Genomic DNA, 20893 nt, shown 5'->3' on the forward strand with positions numbered 1-20893 from the left:
GTGTAAAGAAAACTGACCAGCATACCTTTAAGTTAAAATAAAGCCTGTGCTGCAGTTATGTTTTTGTCTTATTGAACTATGAGAAAATACATAGAACTTATAACATTTTCCATATCTGCAAATTCCTTTTTTGCTTCATTTTCCTTTATTGCACCCAGATGGCTGCAGTCGTACCATGCTGGGTCAATATTTTGGGTAAAATATAAATCTACTGAATATTCTTAATTTACTGTTTTTAACTCTTTGATGTTTTTGTTTTAAGTAGTTACGTATACCCAAAATACTGAGATTTTCCAGCAACCAACATGACTTGCAACTTGTACAAGGTAACCTAGATCACATATCTGAAAATTTTAAATATTTCTTTAAAAAGAATCACATAAAAGTTATTTGATCCTATTTTACCTTTACTTGTATCAAACTGATTAAGTTTGGTGTTCACAACTCTTAAAGCAATAATGCTTTTGAACTGTGTCTTTATCAGATGTGGAATTACAAATAAATAATCTTTTACGTTTCTATTCCTCTCTTTTAAGATATTTCTGAGGTAAAGTTTCCTCCTTGATTCTGTTACCTGCAGGCAAGTTGATTGACTTCTGCGAAGGGTAGGGAGGCGAGATTTCAGATGCTGACGCTATCTGCCCAGCACCGTGGACGTCTGTCAGCACAGTGTCATTTACCTGCAGTGGAAAAGTGGAAGATATTGGAGCCAAGTGGAAGTCTCCTTGAGCTCTATCTCATCACAGATTTAACCCTTCACTCACTGAGTAAAATTCTATTCAATTTATCGTTGGAGGACAGCATTGAAGTAGAAAAAAAAAACAACCTTTGGGTATAAATACAAAAACTGTTAACCTTGATTGTACAACAAAAAAAAGAAAGAAAAATCTTTCAGAAAATAGATAAATGCTCTATACCACTCATCTTCAGATGTCTAGATTTATTGCAGAGCACTTATAATAGTCAAAAGAGAGGAAAGCAAACTGAGAGAATTTGTCTGTTGATATTTACCAGCATCCAGCATCTCGGGCTTCCAGCATTTGTCCCACAAACTATGAATGTATCATTAACTTTCTGAAGGACGGTGATAAAATTGTCGCACTCCATCTGTTAGTGAAAAAAAAAGAGGAGTGAGACAGAAACAGAGGGAGCACAGCATAGGAGGATGCAGAGGGTAAGAGAGTAAATATGCAGATTTTAAGAGGCCTTAAAGATTAAAGAGAAGAAGAGAAAAAAATGGAAGGGTTGAAAAGGGGGATTAAAGGGTAAAATACAACAAAATGAAAGACAACAGAAAATCTACCAAGGGACTCAAACCGTCGAAAGTAGAATGGAGGGATGGAGAAACAAAGCAGAAGTGCAACACAAAACAGATTACTGGAAAAAAGAAAAGAGCCTCTGATAAAAGATTGGAAACCATCCATGCTTGGCATTTTGGCAGACAGCAGATAAAAGGCTTAGAACTGCAGTAGAAGGCAGCAGTGCTGCATATGCATCACTTCATCAGTAGGGACAGATAATGGACTGTCCGCATAGGAAACCGGATGTATGATGAGCAGTATTATAAACATATTTCTAATACCTAGACAAGTCCTTTTTTAACAGAACTTACTCATAATATATCAAGATTCTTTTTATAGATGTTTCTGAATTTATTTTTTCTTTCTTGTTTTAAATAAGATCATAAGTTTAGATGCATATCTACAGTATGGACAATGAAGAAAAATTGGCAGAAAAAGCCAGAAAGAGGACTGAACATGTGTAGGAGTGTCTGTAGGTGGTTTGATAGGTGGTTGAGTGGGCTGAGATTTTATTTTACTTAGCTTCTCTTATTTTGTTTCCATGCACATTTATGTTCTCGAAACCCATATTTGTTTGTGTGTGTTTGCAAGTAGATTTGTGATGTTCACCGTAAAAACTGAAGCTAAAACCCGTTAGCTGCAAAGTTCAAAGTTACAACTGACATTAAAACTGACAAGGGTATATGTTGCTTGGTGCATCTACCAACACCCAAAATTGATTTAGGGGCTGGTAGATGCTAAGTGTTAATTGTGAAACTGGCTAGGAAGCTTAGCTGTGATACTTAACAATTTATTACCTGAACAAAACTTAACTTTAATTGTCAACCATTTACTCCCTTGGATTTGTCATGTTATAACCCCAACCTAAAGTTTCCCTGTATCTTGACACCTAGTGTGCCAGAAAAATGCTGGTTGTAACATAGTAGGAAAAGAATACTTTGATTTTAAGGGGTTTTTTTTGCGGGAAAAGGAACAGAAGCTATTGCTTTTAGTTCCTTAACTCAGATATCTCAGTGTGACTAACTGCCTTGAGAACGTGCCTACCATGGATATAATGTCCGTCAGTATGTAATTTTAGCAATTTTGTTAGGGTCTTCTGAGATTTGTAAAGGGACATTATTAAGAAGATCAAAGAAGACAGCAGAAACATCTACACTCACGGGCAACTTTATTAGGTACCCCATGCTAGTAACGGGTCGGACCCCCTTTTGCCTTCAGAACTGCCTCAATTCTTCGTGGCATAGATTCAACAAGGTGCTGGAAGCATTCCTCAGGGAGTTTGGTCCATATCGACATGATGGCATCACACAGTTGCCGCAGATTTGTCGGCTGCACATCCATGATGCGAATCTCCCGTTCCACCACATCCCAAAGATGCTCTATTGGATTGAGATCTGGTGACTGTGGAGGCCATTTGAGTACAGTGAACTCATTGTTGTGTTCAAGAAACCAGTCTGAGCTGATTCCAGCTTTATCCTGCTGAAAGTAGCCATCAGAAGTTGGGTACATTGTGGTCATAAAGGGATGGACATGGTCAGCAACAATACTCAGGTAGGCTGTGGCGTTGCAACGATGCTCAATTGGTACCAAGGGGCCCAAAGAGTGCCAAGAAAATATTCCCCACACCATTACACCACCAGCCTGAACCGTTGATACAAGGCAGAATGGATCCATGCTTTCATGTTGTAGACGCCAAATTCTGACCCTACCATCCGAATGTCGCAGCAGAAATCGAGACTCATCAAACCAGGCAACGTTTTTCCAATCTTCTATTGTCCAATTTCGATGAGCTTGTGCAAATTGTAGCCTCAGTTTCCTGTTCTTAGCTAAAAGGAGTGGCACCCGTTGTGGTCTTCTGCTGCTGTAGCCCATCTGCCTCAAAGTTCGACGTACTGTGCGTTCAGAGATGCTCTTCTGCCCACCTTGGTTGTAACGGGTGGTTATTTGAGTCACTGTTGCCCTTCTATCAGCTCGAACCAGTCTGGCCATCCTCCTCTGACCTCTGGCATCAACAAGGCATTTCTGCCCACAGAACTGCCGCTCACTGGATGTTTTTTCTTTTTCGGACCATTCTCTGTAAACCCTAGAGATGGTTGTGCGTGAAAATCCCAGTAGATCAGCAGTTTCTGAAATACTCAGACCAGCCCTTCTGGCACCAACAATCATGCCACGTTCAAAGTCACTCATATCACCTTTCTTCCCAATACTGATGTTCGGTTTGAACTGCAGGAGATTGACTTGACCATGTCTACATGCCTAAATGCACTGAGTTGCCTCCATGTGATTGGCTGCTTAGAAATTAAGTGTTAACGAGCAGTTGGACAGGTGTACCTAATAAAGTGGCCGGTGAGTGTATAATAAAATAAACCTAAACAAGTCAGGTAAGGAGAGCATTATTCAGGGAAGCAACTAAAAGACTCAGATTAACTGGAGGATATACTGTTAGATAAGATGAATTCTTATAAATGGTCTACTATTACTTGTGTACTCCAAAAATCTCACCTTTATGGCACAGTGGCAAGAAGAAGCCATTACAAGTGCATTGCTGTTTGCCACAAGCCTTGTATATGACACAGCCAACATGTGGCAGAATCCTGTATAACTGAGAAAACTGATCATCATTCACCTACAGTATAGCTACTAGATATGTCTTCTACTGTTGTTTGCTCTATTTTGACGCTGAATCTTGTCACTGTTATCTTTACATTTTAACACATTAAATGATGTGAAAAATAAAGAGGGCTTGGTCCAATGATATCCGAGAGGACTTTTTTTTAGCAGATTATAATTTTAAAACCTTAGGACTGAGGCTTTAAAATAGGTTTATGTGGTTGGGCCTTTTGGATTTTACTTAACTATTCCAGAAATTATCATTATTTTCCCAATTAATTTATTGGAATTACATTTCTTTAAAAGTAATCGCCGTTTAAGCATTTAAAATTTTTATTGAAATGCTTAATGTATATATTTTTAGTGGATTAAAACTCAATCAAATGTGGTATATGTATAATGTATGTCTGTAACGATTTGTCATTTTTTAGAGTGTGAGTGACTGCACAACATGGTTTTAATGAGTTTTTGATAAATTTGAATCTTGCTTTTGCTGACAAGCTTTGCATGACAGAAAATGGATATGACTCACTGAGATGTTTTTTTTTTCTCCAACTATTCACATGCAGAGAAAACATTCAGAAAACATTGCTGTCTTGCTTCAGAAACTAATTGGCTTGCTTTGAACGCAAATGTTAAAGCTTGTGTTTCAGCAGTCTTACACCACCGGCTGAACTCATCACAGACAGGCAGGATGAAGCCAAAAAGTCTGACTCTTAGTATGAATGTCAGGGTTTAAGGTGAAGACACTCAAAGCAATTCATAAGCAATGCACCAAATTCACTACTTCTGCCTTATTGTATACTATACAGTGGATTCTCTCCTAATTGTGTATTCGTCTGGAAAAATGCTATTGGCTCATTAAGAATGCCATTAGTATTTTATCAATATGAGTGCTCAGGAGTTGCCAAATGTTTAAAGGTTGTATATCATGCTTCTTTAAGCCTTCAAAAATTAACTATAAGCATATATATGATGAAATATATATAATGATATATATGATGAAAATAGCTTTTGACACTTTAAGTATTAATTTGTTATGAACTATTATTTGTTCTCTTAACTGTATTTTTTAGGAAGGCTGAACAAAGGATGAGGTCTCTTGCAGCTAAAAAGAAGCTTTTGACACACTACCAAAAAAAGAACAGTTACTATCACAATATAGACTAGATGCTAAAACAGGCACTTTATCTCAACTTTAAGCAGAATTGATTATGCTCTGCCTCAATTCATTGCTGAGAACCAGTGTTGGTTGTCTACCAGGCAGGAGCATCTTGGTCATGGTATGTGCTTCCTGGAGTGGGTGGCTAATGGTTGTCTACTATTAACCAGGGGTGGCAGGTTTATACAAGACAGGCAGAGATTTCTTAACCTGCCCCACTAGGAAGCACCTATCTTGACTGGATTGTGTCGCACAGTAAATAAATTCCCACTTTTTTGATTAGCAAGCAGTGCTGTGATGCATTCCATTTCTACTTGGCTTGAAGTTGAAGTATCTTTTTCAGCAGCTAATCTGCACAGTGACAGCAACTGCCCTTCATTTAGCTGACATCCAATTAATCAAATCAGCTTTTCTGCTATTAAGTGTGTACTTTTGTTCAGCCTTGCATAGGACGAATTAATCACCAGAAGTAATGTGATAATGCAATCTCATGAAATAGTCGGCATCCACAGGAGAGATTGCTTCGCCTTGGAAGTAAGTGTCTTTCTATTGGGTTGGAGAAAAACAATATTTCAAAATTAACTGGTGAATCATTCGGAGAGCGCAGACCTCTGCCAAGCAGCAAATTTGCCCTATACACCTTAAGCTAAAACTCGACATTATCTGGATTGTTACCAAAATGAAATTAATTGTTCCTTGGCAAAATCCACTCAGTTTTCATTTAATTATGCTAACAATACAACAACGTTCCCTTTTCTTTTTTTTCTTTTTTTTCCCTCAGTAAAATAGCTCCTAATTTATTGAGTCCGATGCTAAGGCTGTCAATAGTGACTGCTGCCACCCTCTGGTTTAGTAGGGAACTGTTTGTTCGGCCAAATATCCCTATCTGACAATGTTAGAGAATCTGTTAAAAAAATCCTCTATCCAGATTATGATCTGGAATATCACCAAATTTCTCGCTTGGCATGAGGGATACCTTTGATAAAGAAGTTATTACGATCCGTCCATAATTTTTCAAGATAGCCTGTACACAGACAGACAGAGAAAAACACAGAACTTGTTCTAAAAACATAACCTCCTTGGCAGAGGTAATTAATTATCTAAAGTGCAATTTGTCAATACACACTTCAAAGCATAAATGTGTCAATATACATACCTATAAATGACTTTGGAAGGTTTGTAAAAGCATGATTTAAGTTCTTTAAATACAGATACATGAGTCTAGATTAATTTTTTGTGGAGAGTTTACTTTACTTTTTAAAAGCAGAATTTTACAAACAAGGACAATTGTTTTTAGTTACAAAAGACTACACCTTAAAAGTCTTACTATAATATATACCAGCAAACAACTTTTTCAAGGCCATGCCTGCCTAATCTCGAAACAACTGTTAGAACTATCTAATAGCATGGAGCAAGTCTGGTATAAATTTATTTATAATACATCTTGAGCTAAGGATGGGGGTTCAGTATACACAATCAGAGGCTAACCAGCTCGCCTTAATCACCATCGGTACTGTGCAGCTGTGATTAATATTGCAGCCTGGGGATGACACAGCTGTCAAGAGTGAGACTCTGGTTTATTAAAGCTGCAACATCAATAACATGCAGCAGAATGTGTGCTGACTGAAGAATGTATTAAAGCCTCTATTCTCATGTGCTTCTGTGACATTGGTGACATACAGCTCTTGGAAGCACAGCAGCTTCAAACTGTAAAAAAAAAAAGATTAAACCAAAGCATAAAAAAGAAAGATGTGCCACTTAATCCCAATTCACATTAAACAGCAAAACAATTAGACACTGGATACTATCAAATATGAATTCATTTAAATGAGAGGTAAGGTTGAATATTGTAATTGTACTATACAGTCATTTTAGGACTCATATCAGTCTTTAGAAAATTCGAAATAACTGTGAGATTCCAGGACTGACCTTGAAGCCATCTCCTGTTTTCATATAAGTATCTCTTCTAGGGAATGAAGAAGCTTTTATGAGAAGGAGCCACAGAGATGCATAATAAAACACTTTACCCTCAGGCTCTAACATAAGATCCAGCTATACTTCTCCTTCAAAGTAGTGAAACCATATATCTAAGGTTTAAAGTCTTGTCCTTTCATTTTATGATCAACATTTTCATTAATCATTTTCTATAATAGCTTAAGCACTTTAAATCTTAGTTTTCATTCACTTTATTTATTTATGTTTATCAATAATCTAATAACTTTTATGCCACTTTAAGTTGTCCTTCTCCTGAAATGTGCTAAAAAAAATAATCATCTTGCCTTGTATTTCTCACACAAATTATTGTTTTTTATTTAATTTCTAACCTTGTGTTCCACATTTGATTTTGATAATCTGCAGCCGTAGTCACACTTTATTATCGTGTATTGAAATGTTAAGAGAAGATTTTAACTATAGTCTAAATGTGGAAATATTAATTTCATGTAAAAAAAATGCACATAGATTATGCCTCATTGACATATCTTGTGTGTTAAAAAGCAGACTGCTAGTGTGTCAGGAGTGAGAAAGTTATTTTGTGTTTTAATATCACAATAGCTGCATTTCCATCAATCCTCAAGTTCGGCAAATTGTAACACTAATAAATTTGCTTAATAGAAACATAAATTTAAAAATGAGGTGGTTTTTCAGTCACATCGAAATTCTTATATTTCCTAAAACTGCAACTTCTCATCCCCCTAATCACGTGATCTGCATCTGGAACTTACTGCCTTGTAAAAAGACGAAGAAGGAGACTATTTTTTTTACATTTAGTTCACGCTGCTGAGCACTAGAGCCTTGGTTGAAACGTCGACATGTCTCATGTTTACCTCCGCTGCTGCCATGTTGTTTTCAAGAGTTATCACGTAAACAGAAGTATTAACCTGCAACTTGAATTGTATTTGCCATTTAATGCAAATACCACAGTTGCAAAAAGTTGCATTTTTTAAAATTATCAACATAGTTTTGTATACATTTGTAATGGAAATGCACCTATTTTTGGACTGCAGGATGGCACAGCTTGCAGAACAGTTGGGTTGCTTTAAGAAGGTGCCATGTTCTCCATTGAATTTGTCTGTTCTTTCTGGATTCCTCCCATAGTCCGAAAACATTGACTGTTAGGTTGACTGGCAATTCTAAATACCCACCTTAGATGTAAGTGTTGTATGTTTCTGTGATAACCTGGGATGGACAGACGACTAGTCCAGTGTGTACCCAACCTTTTCCCCTTTTTGCCATATATACTAACTTATGAAGCAAGTATCTAAACAGGTCTAAACCTAAAAAGGTTGTGTTATCTGAATAAATCTCAAATCTTGTATGTTTGCATCTTTTTCACAACTGCCCTTAAGTGTGTTATCTCTATATTTAGGGATTAGCTGACATTCAGTACATGAATGCTAATGCCCTACAAATGCTCTCATGTGGGAAGATAATCATGAGTCAAATTAATTAGGGAGCTGGGCAAATTGTCAGTTTCATACTCAGTTTAAACACTTGGCACACAGCAGTGTGAGATTAAGCAATATTATTTTTGTTATGTTGCAAGATTTCAGTTACAGCCTGTTCTAAATCACTGACACACACTTGGCATATTTCTCTTTAACCTTCCTTTATTAAGGTTTTGTAGATCTCTATCTCTGTTTACCTTTCCATTAAATGCATTTCTTTATTTAGGTTTCAAAAATGTGCTTTGTAGGCATGTGTTTGTTTTGAAGAATATTAACCTTGTAGTACGTCTTTCTGCTCTGAGATGTAAACATTCAGAAAAGGTTTGTATGAAATGATTGAGGATCTATGTGCTGTCTTTCACTGCTTTAAATTACTAAGCCAAGCAACTTAATTATCAGAATGTTTTCAATGTTTGTGAATGTAACTCATTTATCAAAGCAAATCAAAAAAAGGTATGTTTATTTTATTCTTTGACATATTACATTCAGCAAAATGTTTGTAATGAGAACTCGTGTTGATGTCTTTATGTATCATCATGTGTTTCTCTGGTTTATCTAGGCCTACAAATGGATCACAATGTCACAGTGTTAGAGATAAAACTGAATATAACAGTGATGAGAAACAGCATGACAGTGAGACAAATGCATTGATTGAGCCTGCGAGGGCTCTGCAGAAGCAATAGGTGTGCTGACAGTGAGGATGAGTTTTTACCTCCTCCAGGGAAGCTTTTGCCTTGCAGGTATCAATTGCAGTCTGATCTGATGCCGCTGGGATCTGTGGGAGGAGGGAGGGTTTATTTTGTGCCAAGTTATTTCACACTGAACTCACTCAGATTCACAGCAGCCTCTAAAACACAATCCTCACAGATGACATTCATATTGCTGGATAACAACTCTGCTTTTTCTGAGCTTTTCAGTTATTTCAGAATTTGTGTTTTCATTATACTTCTCATTAAGAATGTGCTTTTTCCAGCCTTTCATTTAACATTTTTATTTAAAATATCCTGCAGAGAAGAACCACAAGCTAGATCGTACATGGAAGTCTATAAATAGCACAGTTCAGAAACATTTCAAACTTTATAAAGGAAATATTTTAACGTACATGTATGACGGTAACATAACCAGTTTTTTGTTCATCGTTCTAAATCCCATGACTGTTTTCTGTCTGGTTAATACCTAATATGTTGTTTATTTAACTAAAATATATAGGTTTGTTAATTTTTGCATGAAACAAATTCACATCATGAGTTCACTCATGACAATAAAAAAAATATATATATATATCTTGTCTTTCATTATGCAAATACTTCTCTAGAAATAATGGAGTTTCACTTTGTATTTCTGAGGAAAGATAAAGAGGTTCCCTCAAGCTTAGAAATTTCTTATAATATGATTTAATGAAGTATAAGTGAAAAATCATCTAAATGATCTCAAATTTCATTTGGAATTTGTCCTGTGTAATTTAACTGGGAAACAAATCAGCGCAAAGGAAAGATCTAAAAGATTAAACAGCTACAACAACCCAGTTGGATTAGAAGTCTCATAAACCCATGACTGGCTGAAGCACATTTTAATTGACTTACTGCATTCAGTTTTCCTTGGAAGGAGTCTGTCGGCATTGCACATGTTGACTTAGCAGCATTGCCTTCTCTATCTATCAGACTGTGAGGACTGATAGTCCTCCTCATGTGACCCAAACAGTTTGTGTTAGTTTTAGTTCTGACATTTGATGAGCTGATTTCAAAATGTCATCTCTCTTCCGGTAAAATCATTCCTTACCTCATGTTGAACGCTGAGAGTTCAATTGAAGCTGAATTCAAAGTGATGCTTTAAAATGAAAATATATTTTCTTCTAAAGCCATCTATAGGACAGCAGAGGACTTTAGGCCAAAATGTTCTGGCATGTGGAACTATTTTTGATTTCACCCACCTTAAAAAAAAGTCTGATATAATTTAAAGGAAGGCAGACTTAGGGGGTGATGCTGCATCCAATCCAATTCAATTTTATTTGTTAAGCACTTAGAAAACAACCACAGCTGACCTAAAAGCTGTACATGGGTAAACTTAGGTAAAATAACATTCACATAATTAAATCAATAAAATTGAGTAAAAGGTAAAAGGAATACAAGATTTAAAAAATAAATAAAATAAAAGCAAGCCCAATGTTTTTGCTAGGTGTTAAAAGCCAAAGAGAAAAGGTGGGTTTTGACAAGAGATTTAACCCTTTAAAGCCTGATCCAAGAAAAAAAAAAAAATAGAAAATTACTTTTTTTTTTGGTTTGAATTCCTTATTTGCCCTTTTAGCAAAATATGTAAAAAGAAAAAACAGAAATACATTTTTGATATTAATAATTTATTACTATGCGATAAGTCAAGATTATTTTTTGTGTAGTCTTCTACTGGCTGTTATCACTATATCTGATTGTTTACAATAGGATTTTGAGCAAAGTTTTTACCATTAAATTATGCAAAAGGTGTCAGATGCAAAACATTTCACAAACCGTATGTATCAAATATGCTACATTTGGCATTATAGGGCTAATAACAGAAGCCTGTCTGATGAGCTGAGGCAAAACCACCACATCTGGCTTTGGATATGCGGTCAAAGGTTTTTCACATCTGTGTACCTTTCTCCTGACTGAAACATTTCTGCAAGTGATACCTATAACCTCTGCAAACTATGGCACTAAGTAAGGGATGCAACAGAGTAAATGTAAAATATTTTACCCACTAAGACAGTCAAACTTAATTTCAAGTTTAATTATGGCGTCTTTGAACTCAAGAAGATGTAGTTTTTGATATCTTACAAATGTTCCTGCCTCATAATGTTGGTCAGTGTCCACAATTAATCAGCATACATAAAGCTGCTTATTACTTTTCATATTTCATCCTCCTAAAATCTTTGTGGTTGAATATTAGAGGATATATTTAATATTTTATATGGAAAAGGTTTAGAAAAGAGTTAAGTATCATCAGTAAATGTGACACTATAACTTTAGTGTGTTCCGAGAGAGTGTGTGTTCAGAGATGTATTTGTCCCACTCAGAAACAGCTCCATAAAGCAAAGTGAAACACTCTACTGCAACTACAGTGCTTTAAGATACGCAAGGGAGTAATCTTGAGCTTACATTTAGTCAATATTAACACAGTTAAAATGTTCTCCCCTCTGAAAGATAAAGTTCAGCTTATTGTCGTATGCATGACCTAATTTCCAAAGCACAGGGTCAGCTGAGGGGCAGCATTCATATCTCTATATGTGTATACACTATTTGGCATATGGCATTTGGTACAATATGACAAAATGGTCACATGTAGTTACATCATACGGAAAATTAAACATGTAAAAAGTATGAATATTGGTATTCTGAGATTTTTTTTATATGCCAAAAATTACACACAAAATAAAACATAACAGGAAGAAAACAAATATTATTAAAAAATACACAAAACATTAAAAAAACTATTTTTTGGTTCCTTACTACAAACAAACAGATAATATAAAATGTATGAATTCCAGCCCTATCAACAGACTCTGACAGAATGATAAAAGTCAAATAATTCAGATTCTGAGACCAAACAAGAGTGGGAAATTAAAAGTTAATGTCATATCTCTGAACTTGTTATTGTGTCATATTTTAACAAAAATGTGCTGAATGGCAATTACTTTCAAAACGAAAAAAGATACAATTAATTCTTAGTAAAATATTTAAAGCTACAGTGTGCAATTTTCAGCGACATCTAACGTCCAGACCGCAGACCGCAGCAACATGAACATCTCCTCCCACCGCTTCTCCCCCCCAACAGTACGGCGAGGGTTACAGGACAAAATGTCTTCCACGACGTCAGCATCACCTACCTTCTCAAGTGATGAGGTTTGTCGTAGTTACTTTCAAGCGTAATGGCCGATCTCGCAATCGCTAGTTTGTTGGCTCTGCGCTGCCGTAGCGCAAAGATGTCTGCCTCCATGGCTGCGAGACCCGCTCGTATGTAATTATAAATAACGAATTCTAAGGCAACGCAAATATTAAGGTTAAGAGGCTGAGCTCGTAGATGATGATAAATAACATAGTTATGTATAATATATTACATTTCTGACTGTATATCCCTGTAATTATTACACACTGTAGCTTTAAGAAATGTGAATTTATACTATTTAAAAATGAAAGTGTTGAGCACCATAGTTGTTTCAAAATCAAATTAACTTGCCCTAACTTATCTTTGCTTTCACTTTTGGGATTAATAACATATTTTTGAATTTAGTTCAATTAAATGGAATTCAATTAAAACTTATTTATCCATGGAGTATCTTTCATTTGAAAATGCTAATCACTTTTAAAAAAATGTCTTTCCCATTTATACTCTAAAAAAATGTTTCTATATATGCAACCAGCTGTTAATTCAAATACTGAGAAAAAGAAGAGGCGATTCCCTTGCTAAATTTTGGTTGTAGCTGTAATACAAACAGCCTGCAGGAAAAAAAAAAAAAACAAGAAATAAACAAATGAGGGAACACCAACCTTCTCATAATGATCAACAAAAGCCAAACCTCAGCTTTATTTTCAAACTAGTGAACCCAGAGATTCATTAATAACTGCCATCCAGAATGGGTTGGAAAGGTCTGTGCTTTCAACCTGTGATTTATGTTCAACATCTGCTCAGAAACTAGAGCTGATTGTTGTTTGGCCTAAAGGCATCCTATTTTTGAATGTTGGCTTTTGGTAATAAAATTTCACAGCTGATGAATTGTTTGTGTAAGTGCATCCATGCATCTATGAGTTTGATGCATCAAGAGAAAACAGAAATCCATACAGAGAGATACTGCAAAGAGGACTGTGACAGTGATAGATTATTTTGAAGAGGTTTTTAGGGATTAGAATCCAGACTACACTTGTATTCTGATTAAATCTATCTTACTTTATCTTGTTATCTAGAAAAACTAGTCTCTGGTTCTGTCAAGATAATGTCATGTCAGCTTGAGAAGACAAGCTTTATTGTCTTGAGATCATAATTCAGATAATGGTAATGACTTATTTTTGTGTTACACCCATTTTAAAGCTTAGTGTTGCTAATATTGTGGCTATTGAAGTTGATATATAAAAGTCAAGTCATGTTCACCTAATAGATTCTTAGCTTAAATTCCCTACCAGTTTTACAAGAGGCTCCTGTGGTCAACAATGACTTTAAAGTTACAATGCTTTTTATGTAATGATATAGCTTTGAAGCTTCTATTAGGTTCCCTTTAAATACCTCAGTTAAAAAAGAGAGCCACCTTAGATGCACTGCTTTTTTGTGACATCATGTAAAAGTAATAAGACAAAATATAAAGAGCAGAAGTAAAGACCTCCACAAGACAGTGATTCTTAACAGGATTTCCAAGGGCTTAATATATAAAGTGTGTGTATGCACTAAAAACCCTGGGGCACGTGGTTTTACATAGAAAAGGGTTGGGGAGTTGCTTGTTTCTTGTTGGGTTTTTCTTTTCTTTTTTTTTAAGTATTAAAAGGTCCGGCATTTTATAATGATCGACTGCCCAATGGGCAGCCTCATCTGTAGGTAACTCAAATTAAAATTCAAATAAAATCCTCTGAAACTGTGCTTGAATGCACATCAAAATCATCATCAAATTTGGGTTTAGATTTTTAAAAGATACACAGGAAAAAATCGAAATCTAAATTTGTCTTTTTTTGTTAAAATAGGTGAATTTTTTCTTGAATTGAGGATGTAAGTGAGACACTTTACAAATGGAACAAGATCATTTACATTTAAAACGAGAAAAACAGTTGTTTTGTCTTAATTTAAGTGCATTTTATCTAATTATCTAATTTTTTCAAGTTAAAAATACTCAATCCATTGGCAAATAATCTCAATTACCTACTCAGGTAATTACCTACTCAGTAAATACACTTAATTAAAAAAGTTTTTGCAGTGTATCAGGGCTATGACTTTGCTCATACTGCTCTAAAGGTATGATCTGTAGGCCTGAATTTAATTTGCTTTTATAAATCATTTTCATTACAAAGCCATGTATGTATAATGTGATGCGCAAACATCGTCCTGTTAACACAGTTGGCTGGTCCAAATCAGGATTCCTTCATACTATAAACAAAATAATAACAATTCTGAATAATAGTTGTATTTTTTAATTGACTTTAAAGAGGCTCCTTTCACAAGGGCTTGTTTTCGTTTACGTATTTAATAAATATTTTTTTTTGGCTTAAGTCGAGAATCAATTTAAACATTAATTGTACAAAAGGTGCGTGGAAACGGTGTTCCTAACAGAGATATTTGGGGCATCAGGCCTTAATATTAATGATAATAAGGATTCAGAAAACTTTTTTAGACTTCAAACCAACATTGTATAACAAATGAGCCAACAAACTTTTTATTTTCAGCTGGGTTCTTAACTTAGTCGATTAAATTATTGAAGATGAGGTTGGCTGTCTTTTGTGGTGATTTGGACGCATGATGGACGCCTTCCGGGTGTTTCTACTGATTTGTAAATGTATTTAGTGGCAGTCTAAGGGATTCAAATATGCACATGTGGCTGTGGTCAATTCCATCCAAATTGCTCTTGGTGTATACAGACTTGACTGTTGAGTGAGTCAACTCTTCTCTCCGAACTTCACAGCGATTAACCAGACACAATAAGGGATGACAGTAATCACAGAACATTTGGTTAGAAGGTAGCAAAGCCAGCTGAGGTGAAATTTTACCTGCATGTCACGGACTCCTCTGTTAGAGAAAGTCAAAACGTAGATCATTGCTCGGCCGCCGACATAAAGCGTATCACTTCCTTCCTGGTGGTACATGCTGATGTAATTCTCAGGTCTGCTGAAGTGGAACCTGGAGGGCTCTGAGTGTAAAGAAGACAAGGGAAAAGACGGGGTTATGAACAAGGGCATTTGTTGTTTTCACTGTGAAATATTGTTAATAAAAGCCTCAGAATATGCTGTAAGCAGTAACTGACCAGTAACTGTTTCTACACGTTAAGGGATATTTCCACACTGAGAACATTTGTTTCCAAAAAAGATCTTGAGTTTATCACCCACACATTTATGTCCTCTCATTTAGACTACTGTGACTGTTTATTTTCTTGTCTCAACAAAAGGGAACTGTCTCATCTATGTTCAAATTCTACATTAAGGCTGTTGACTTTCACCAATAAAAGGCTCATATTCCTCCATTTTTTTTTAAATCCTAGAGCTGACATTCTCTTCAAGGTCAGGCTCCATCTTTTTTATGGACCTTTTCTGTCCCTATACTCCCTCTCAGAAGCTGAGGTCACTCGAACAGAGTCGGCTTATCGTCCCTCAGCAGAGGAGATCGCTCCTTACAGGCTGTTGCGCCGAGCCTCTGGAACAATCTCCCACTGCTTCTATGTTTGTAGGACTCTATTGATTAACATTGGTAGTAAGAGAACTGTATTATCACCAGCATGTTGATTTTATTCAACCATATTTTACCTGTACTGTATTTGATCGTGTTTTAGTATTTCCTAAGTAATGCATCTTATGACGTTCTCCTGTGTGTGAGAGGCACTAATGAAAAAACTTAACTTACTCCCTTACCTAGATGAGGGGAGCAACTACTGGTCCCCATGAGAAGTTCCTTTTCTATGGTGGGGGTTAGGACTAAGGTGTGAATTTACTTTTGTTAGGTGCAGGATTTGGTGTATTTATAATGGTTAGGGTTAAGATGAGGGTCTGGTTTAGACCATGGAAATGTATGAAAAATAAATAGAAGACAATGCAAAGTCACTATAAGGATAGCAAGAGAAAATAATTAGTGTGTATTATTCTTCAGTGTTTCACAACTACTATAAATTATTGTAATTCCACAGTCTCTAAATGTGAATCAATATTATTAACTAATAATCTTAAAAGTAATCTGATTAATAGTGTTTGTTTTATTTATTTATTACTTTTATATTTTTAATGTGTGTCTCTAGCGGTTTTCTGTATATTACCTTTTTAATCTCTGTGAAGCACTTTGTAAAACACTTGGCTCTATGAATTGAACAGGCTTAAATATAATCTAGAAATAAACATTTAAAACTAAGCAATGAGTTAGACGTCTAATGTAAAAATAACCAATCAATCTCATACTTCCTCTAGAATGGAAATAACATTCCAATGAACATAAGTACTCTCCATTAACAATGTCTTAGGTTTTCTAATGTTAAACTTAGAGGCACTGTCCAGAACAATTGCAGTGGATTAGCCTGTGTTTACTTATTGCTCTTTTAGTTGATACATTTGCGCTGCGCTTTTTCTAAGTTGGAATGATACATCAAATAACTTAAAGAGTTTAAAAAAGTAGATAATTCACACAACCCTCTAATTTTACAGACGCAGAATAAACTCCACTTCTTACCAATGATAAGTCACTCATTTAATGATGCTCACCTGTGCCTGTCTAATTATCTCCACCGCTGCTCTCCAGGATAAAACATGTTTCAAGCTACAGCCCAGTTACCAGATTATCTAAAGCGTTATGCAACTTAAATCAAGCATTTTCAATTCAAGTCCACAACAAAACCCTGTTCTTTGCCCACAAACTGTGACTGAATGTTTTGACCTTTATCAGACTTCTTCCTGCTAGAATCTTTTTTCAGCGAAATATTTTAACATGCTTCTTCTGCAAAAACTTTGTATCTTAGTCACTCACTTCTCTCTCTCTCTCCGCTTTAGATATGCATATGATCCCTGTGATTCTGGAGCGAGAAATTAAATTTTTGTTGACAAAACCCTGTAGTATTTCAGTCCGTGTGCTGGTACTTTTTTGGGTCCAAAGACCCATTACAAAATGTCATAGATTTACTCAACATAGATTTAAAGTGTTTGTTCTTTTGAACTTTCCAGCTATGCCCAAGTTTCAACCTGGAATTTGAGCAATAGTCTGCCATCTTGGCAGGACCTTGGAAAATTTATGGATTTAAAAAAAAGAAATATCACATATAATTTGGGCAAGGCCATATTAGAACTAGTGGTAAAATAGACCTTCAGAATTTGCCTACTTCTACAGCAAGTCTGACAGCTGGTACCCAATGCCATATCAAAAAATATTGTCACATCCCATTTGTGTTTTTCCAACACATTTTATCACAGTTGTAATAAAAATTCCACCATTAGAAAAGAATATTGGAAATGCATCATTAAATGATTGTGTGTGATGATCATATACTTATCTAAACTACGCTTTAAATAAAACTAATGCAATAAACTGGCAATAAAGTTAAGAGGAAGACACAAAACTATTTTATTTTCATATCATATAAAAAAAATGTTCAAATGTGAGAAATCAAACACAAAATCCTTTTTTTTAAACAATCATAAAAGATTATTGAATGAAGCCAAAATGCTTTATTCCAAAGATATAATAAAAGGATTATCCAGCTTTAGCGAGCCTAATCTGCTTTTGCAAGTAAATCAGCATCCCAAAGTCCTCATGGAAAATCACCTATCCCCCAGTGTTTTCATTTTCATTTAATCTTCTATCAGTATATGGAATCAGCTGAATACTTCCTGGCACTGAACCAGACACATTTACAGGAACACTAGCTCCAACAGCACTGGCCTTTCTGATTTCTCATCAAGCAAAATTCCAGTCAAGTACAGACCTTGGGTGTTAGAGGAAAAGGGCATGAAGTGGGAGCATAAATATCACTGAAAAAATCATGTGGGCAATTCCTCTCACATATTCTCTGTCATTGCAGACACCTCCAGAAGGCTCCAAAGTACATTGAAGCTTCTCTGAATCACACGTACCTACACTGCAACTGTGCCTTCCCTAAGAAATAGATGAAAATCACTGCTGCAATTTGAAATGTGAAAAGCTACAAAAAGAATTGCATCTGAAAACCGATTTACCACATATAATGATAGATGCTGTACAGCAATACAATGGTAATATAAAAATGATTATTTTAAACTTTTCAGACTTGTGATTTCATTGTATAAACCAGAAACACATTTCTCTGCTTATTTTACTGAAAAGTGTTGCAGAAAATTGCCTTCAACTAACATATCAGACAAATGATTACTTCCAAAAATTTGATTTTCTGTTCAGTTTTGTAATGAAAAGGACATTCAGTCTGACAGCAACACCAAAATGAAGAGAGAAGAGGCAATATAGGTTGCTAGCCAACCAGCTAAGTTTCTATGGAAACTGCGGCCTCTATCGTTGACGGGAATCTAATTGATGAAACTTGTTCTTCAGAAGAAATGAGAAATACTGGAGGATACCCAGCATGGCTTTTAGCTGTTGGGAAAACTATGTGGGAATCAAACAAACAGATTTATTGTAATATGTGCCTTGGAGGTTGACGCAGGGAGCCCTACTGATTCCCGATTCATGTTTCTTTTGATTTAAATTCATTTGGAGACAAATTTCTAAGAACATAAAAGTACATTTTAAAATAAATTGGGGCGCCGCGGTAGAGCAGAAGCAGAGTGCACAACCCACATACTTATTCCTACCAACACAGAGATCATTACTTCATGTCTTCCCCTTCTTTCTTTACCTCATTTTCTATATACTGCAAATAAAAGTTACTACTGAAGCCAAAATCCACAAAAAAATCAATCAATAAATATGGCTGGCTCCCTTTTTACTGCATCATTTTACCAAACTTTAGCTTCATGGCTTGGTAATGTTCTTTAAATATATGTCACAAAAACTTCTCAAACTGATTTATCCAATTAAACGGGATAAATAGGGGAGTGGTGGCCTAGTAGTTAGAGTATAGAGCTTGGAATCCTGAGGTTGTGAGTTTGAAACCCACTCCCACAGACTGCCACAGACTCTTAACTCCACACTACTCCCCGGGAGCCGTAAATGGCAGCCCACTGCTCCCCAAGGGGATGGGTTAAATGCAGAGAGTGAATTTTATTGTGCTGTACTTGTGACAGTGTAATGACAATAAAATGCTGGAAAAAAAGACCTTTATCAAATATTTAGTTCAGGCCCAGCTTTAGGAAACTTAGCTAAGTAGAAAATCTGAACAAGCATATTTAATATGAACAGTGAATGAACAATAGAAAAACACAAAATACAATGTAAAAAGATTAGAGATAGGTGTGTTATCAGCATGACGGATTGGCACTTCATAGTTCTACTTATTTTGCTTTTTTTTTTTAAAGATTATACAGTTAGAGTCTCTCTGGTTATCCTGAGCCAACTCTGCAGTTATGCTGCTATGGACTTAGGCTGCTAGAAGACATAATCACCAGTCTGGTCAATTCTAGTACCACTTCTATATTTTTGCATTGTTTGTAGTCATTTTAAATTAGGGAATTTTCCCTGATTCTGCAGAGGATGAACTGTAAGCCATATCCCCAACTGCTTTTTTGTTTGTTTGTTTGTTTTTCCCCATGAGAAACCCTCTGTTCTTCTCCCAGTTGACTAAACACACACCTTAAGCTTGTGCCCAAACCTCAGAAGCAGTATTTCAGGTAACTATGACGGATAAAATGGTACTAATGCAGAGAAACAGAGTTTTGAGCTGCTAATAAAAAATGTGAAAAGTTACCTGTCTAGTAGAACAGCAGGTTTTGAGTCCAAATCTCATGGGGGTCCCTATAAGTTCTCCACCTTCAGTACAGTTTATTAAGATTAATGCATTTTTTTTTCTTCTCTATTTAGCTTAGAGTGCAGCGACAGGCAGTGATATTTCCATCTTCCATGGTGCTTCGAAAGTCAGACTGTTCAGTATGCATACCCTGTCTTGCACATGCTTGAGGAGCTGCTGTTTAGTAGAGTCTATGCCCCTTGGCAGTGAAAAGCCATCTGGGGTTGCCCCAAGTCCTTGTTTATTCCTTCTTTAAAAAAAGCATGGACTAGCTTGATTGCACCACTAATTAGTCAATTGTACTATCAAACATCTTTGTAATTCATAATGCGTTGTGTAAAAAGCATTTTTGAGCAATAAAAAAAAACTTATTTATTTAACTCTATGTTCTCACTAATTTTCTCTTCATGGAAGCTAAATCAGGTCTGGCATTGTCTTCAGCAGTGATGTTTTACTGGAAGCTTTATGTTCTCTGTCTATAGATGAGACACTTGACCCTTTGGATTTAGCTGAGCTATACTGTATGTAGGAGAGCATCAAAAGCTTTCTTTTAACTCCTAGACTTAAGCACAGGCTCGGAGCTCAGCTGTTTAACTATGCCTCCCTTCCCAATCAAGCCCCTAAAGGAGCTACCACTGCTATTAATCTTTTACTTTTCTCTCACATGGAAAGCACCCATGGGGCTGTGCTTTTGTGTCTTTTCGTAAATGCATTATCTTCTCAAAACTCCAGTCAGTCTGTCATGGCAGAAAGTTGCTTGAGATGTGTTCCCTTGAAGATTTTTCCCTGTTAAAGTTTTTTTTGT

General features: G+C 35.8%; 1 protein-coding gene across 1 annotated transcript in view; it reads right to left on the reverse strand.

Annotated features, from left to right (window-relative positions):
* LOC107084890 (semaphorin-7A-like) overlaps positions 1-20893 on the reverse strand; it is a 65683-nt gene that overhangs the window by 31334 nt on the left and 13456 nt on the right. Inside the window, exons 2-5 of the mRNA XM_015374987.1 lie at positions 15233-15372; positions 9232-9294; positions 1012-1107; positions 575-680 (exon numbers count right to left, since the gene is read on the reverse strand). Coding sequence (XP_015230473.1) covers positions 575-680; positions 1012-1107; positions 9232-9294; positions 15233-15372 — 405 coding nt within the window. The remainder of the gene's footprint in view (positions 1-574; positions 681-1011; positions 1108-9231; positions 9295-15232; positions 15373-20893) is intronic.

Source organism: Cyprinodon variegatus, unplaced genomic scaffold (assembly GCF_000732505.1).
Source record: "Cyprinodon variegatus isolate N-32 unplaced genomic scaffold, C_variegatus-1.0 Scaffold0, whole genome shotgun sequence".
NCBI classification, from domain to species: domain Eukaryota; kingdom Metazoa; phylum Chordata; class Actinopteri; order Cyprinodontiformes; family Cyprinodontidae; genus Cyprinodon; species Cyprinodon variegatus.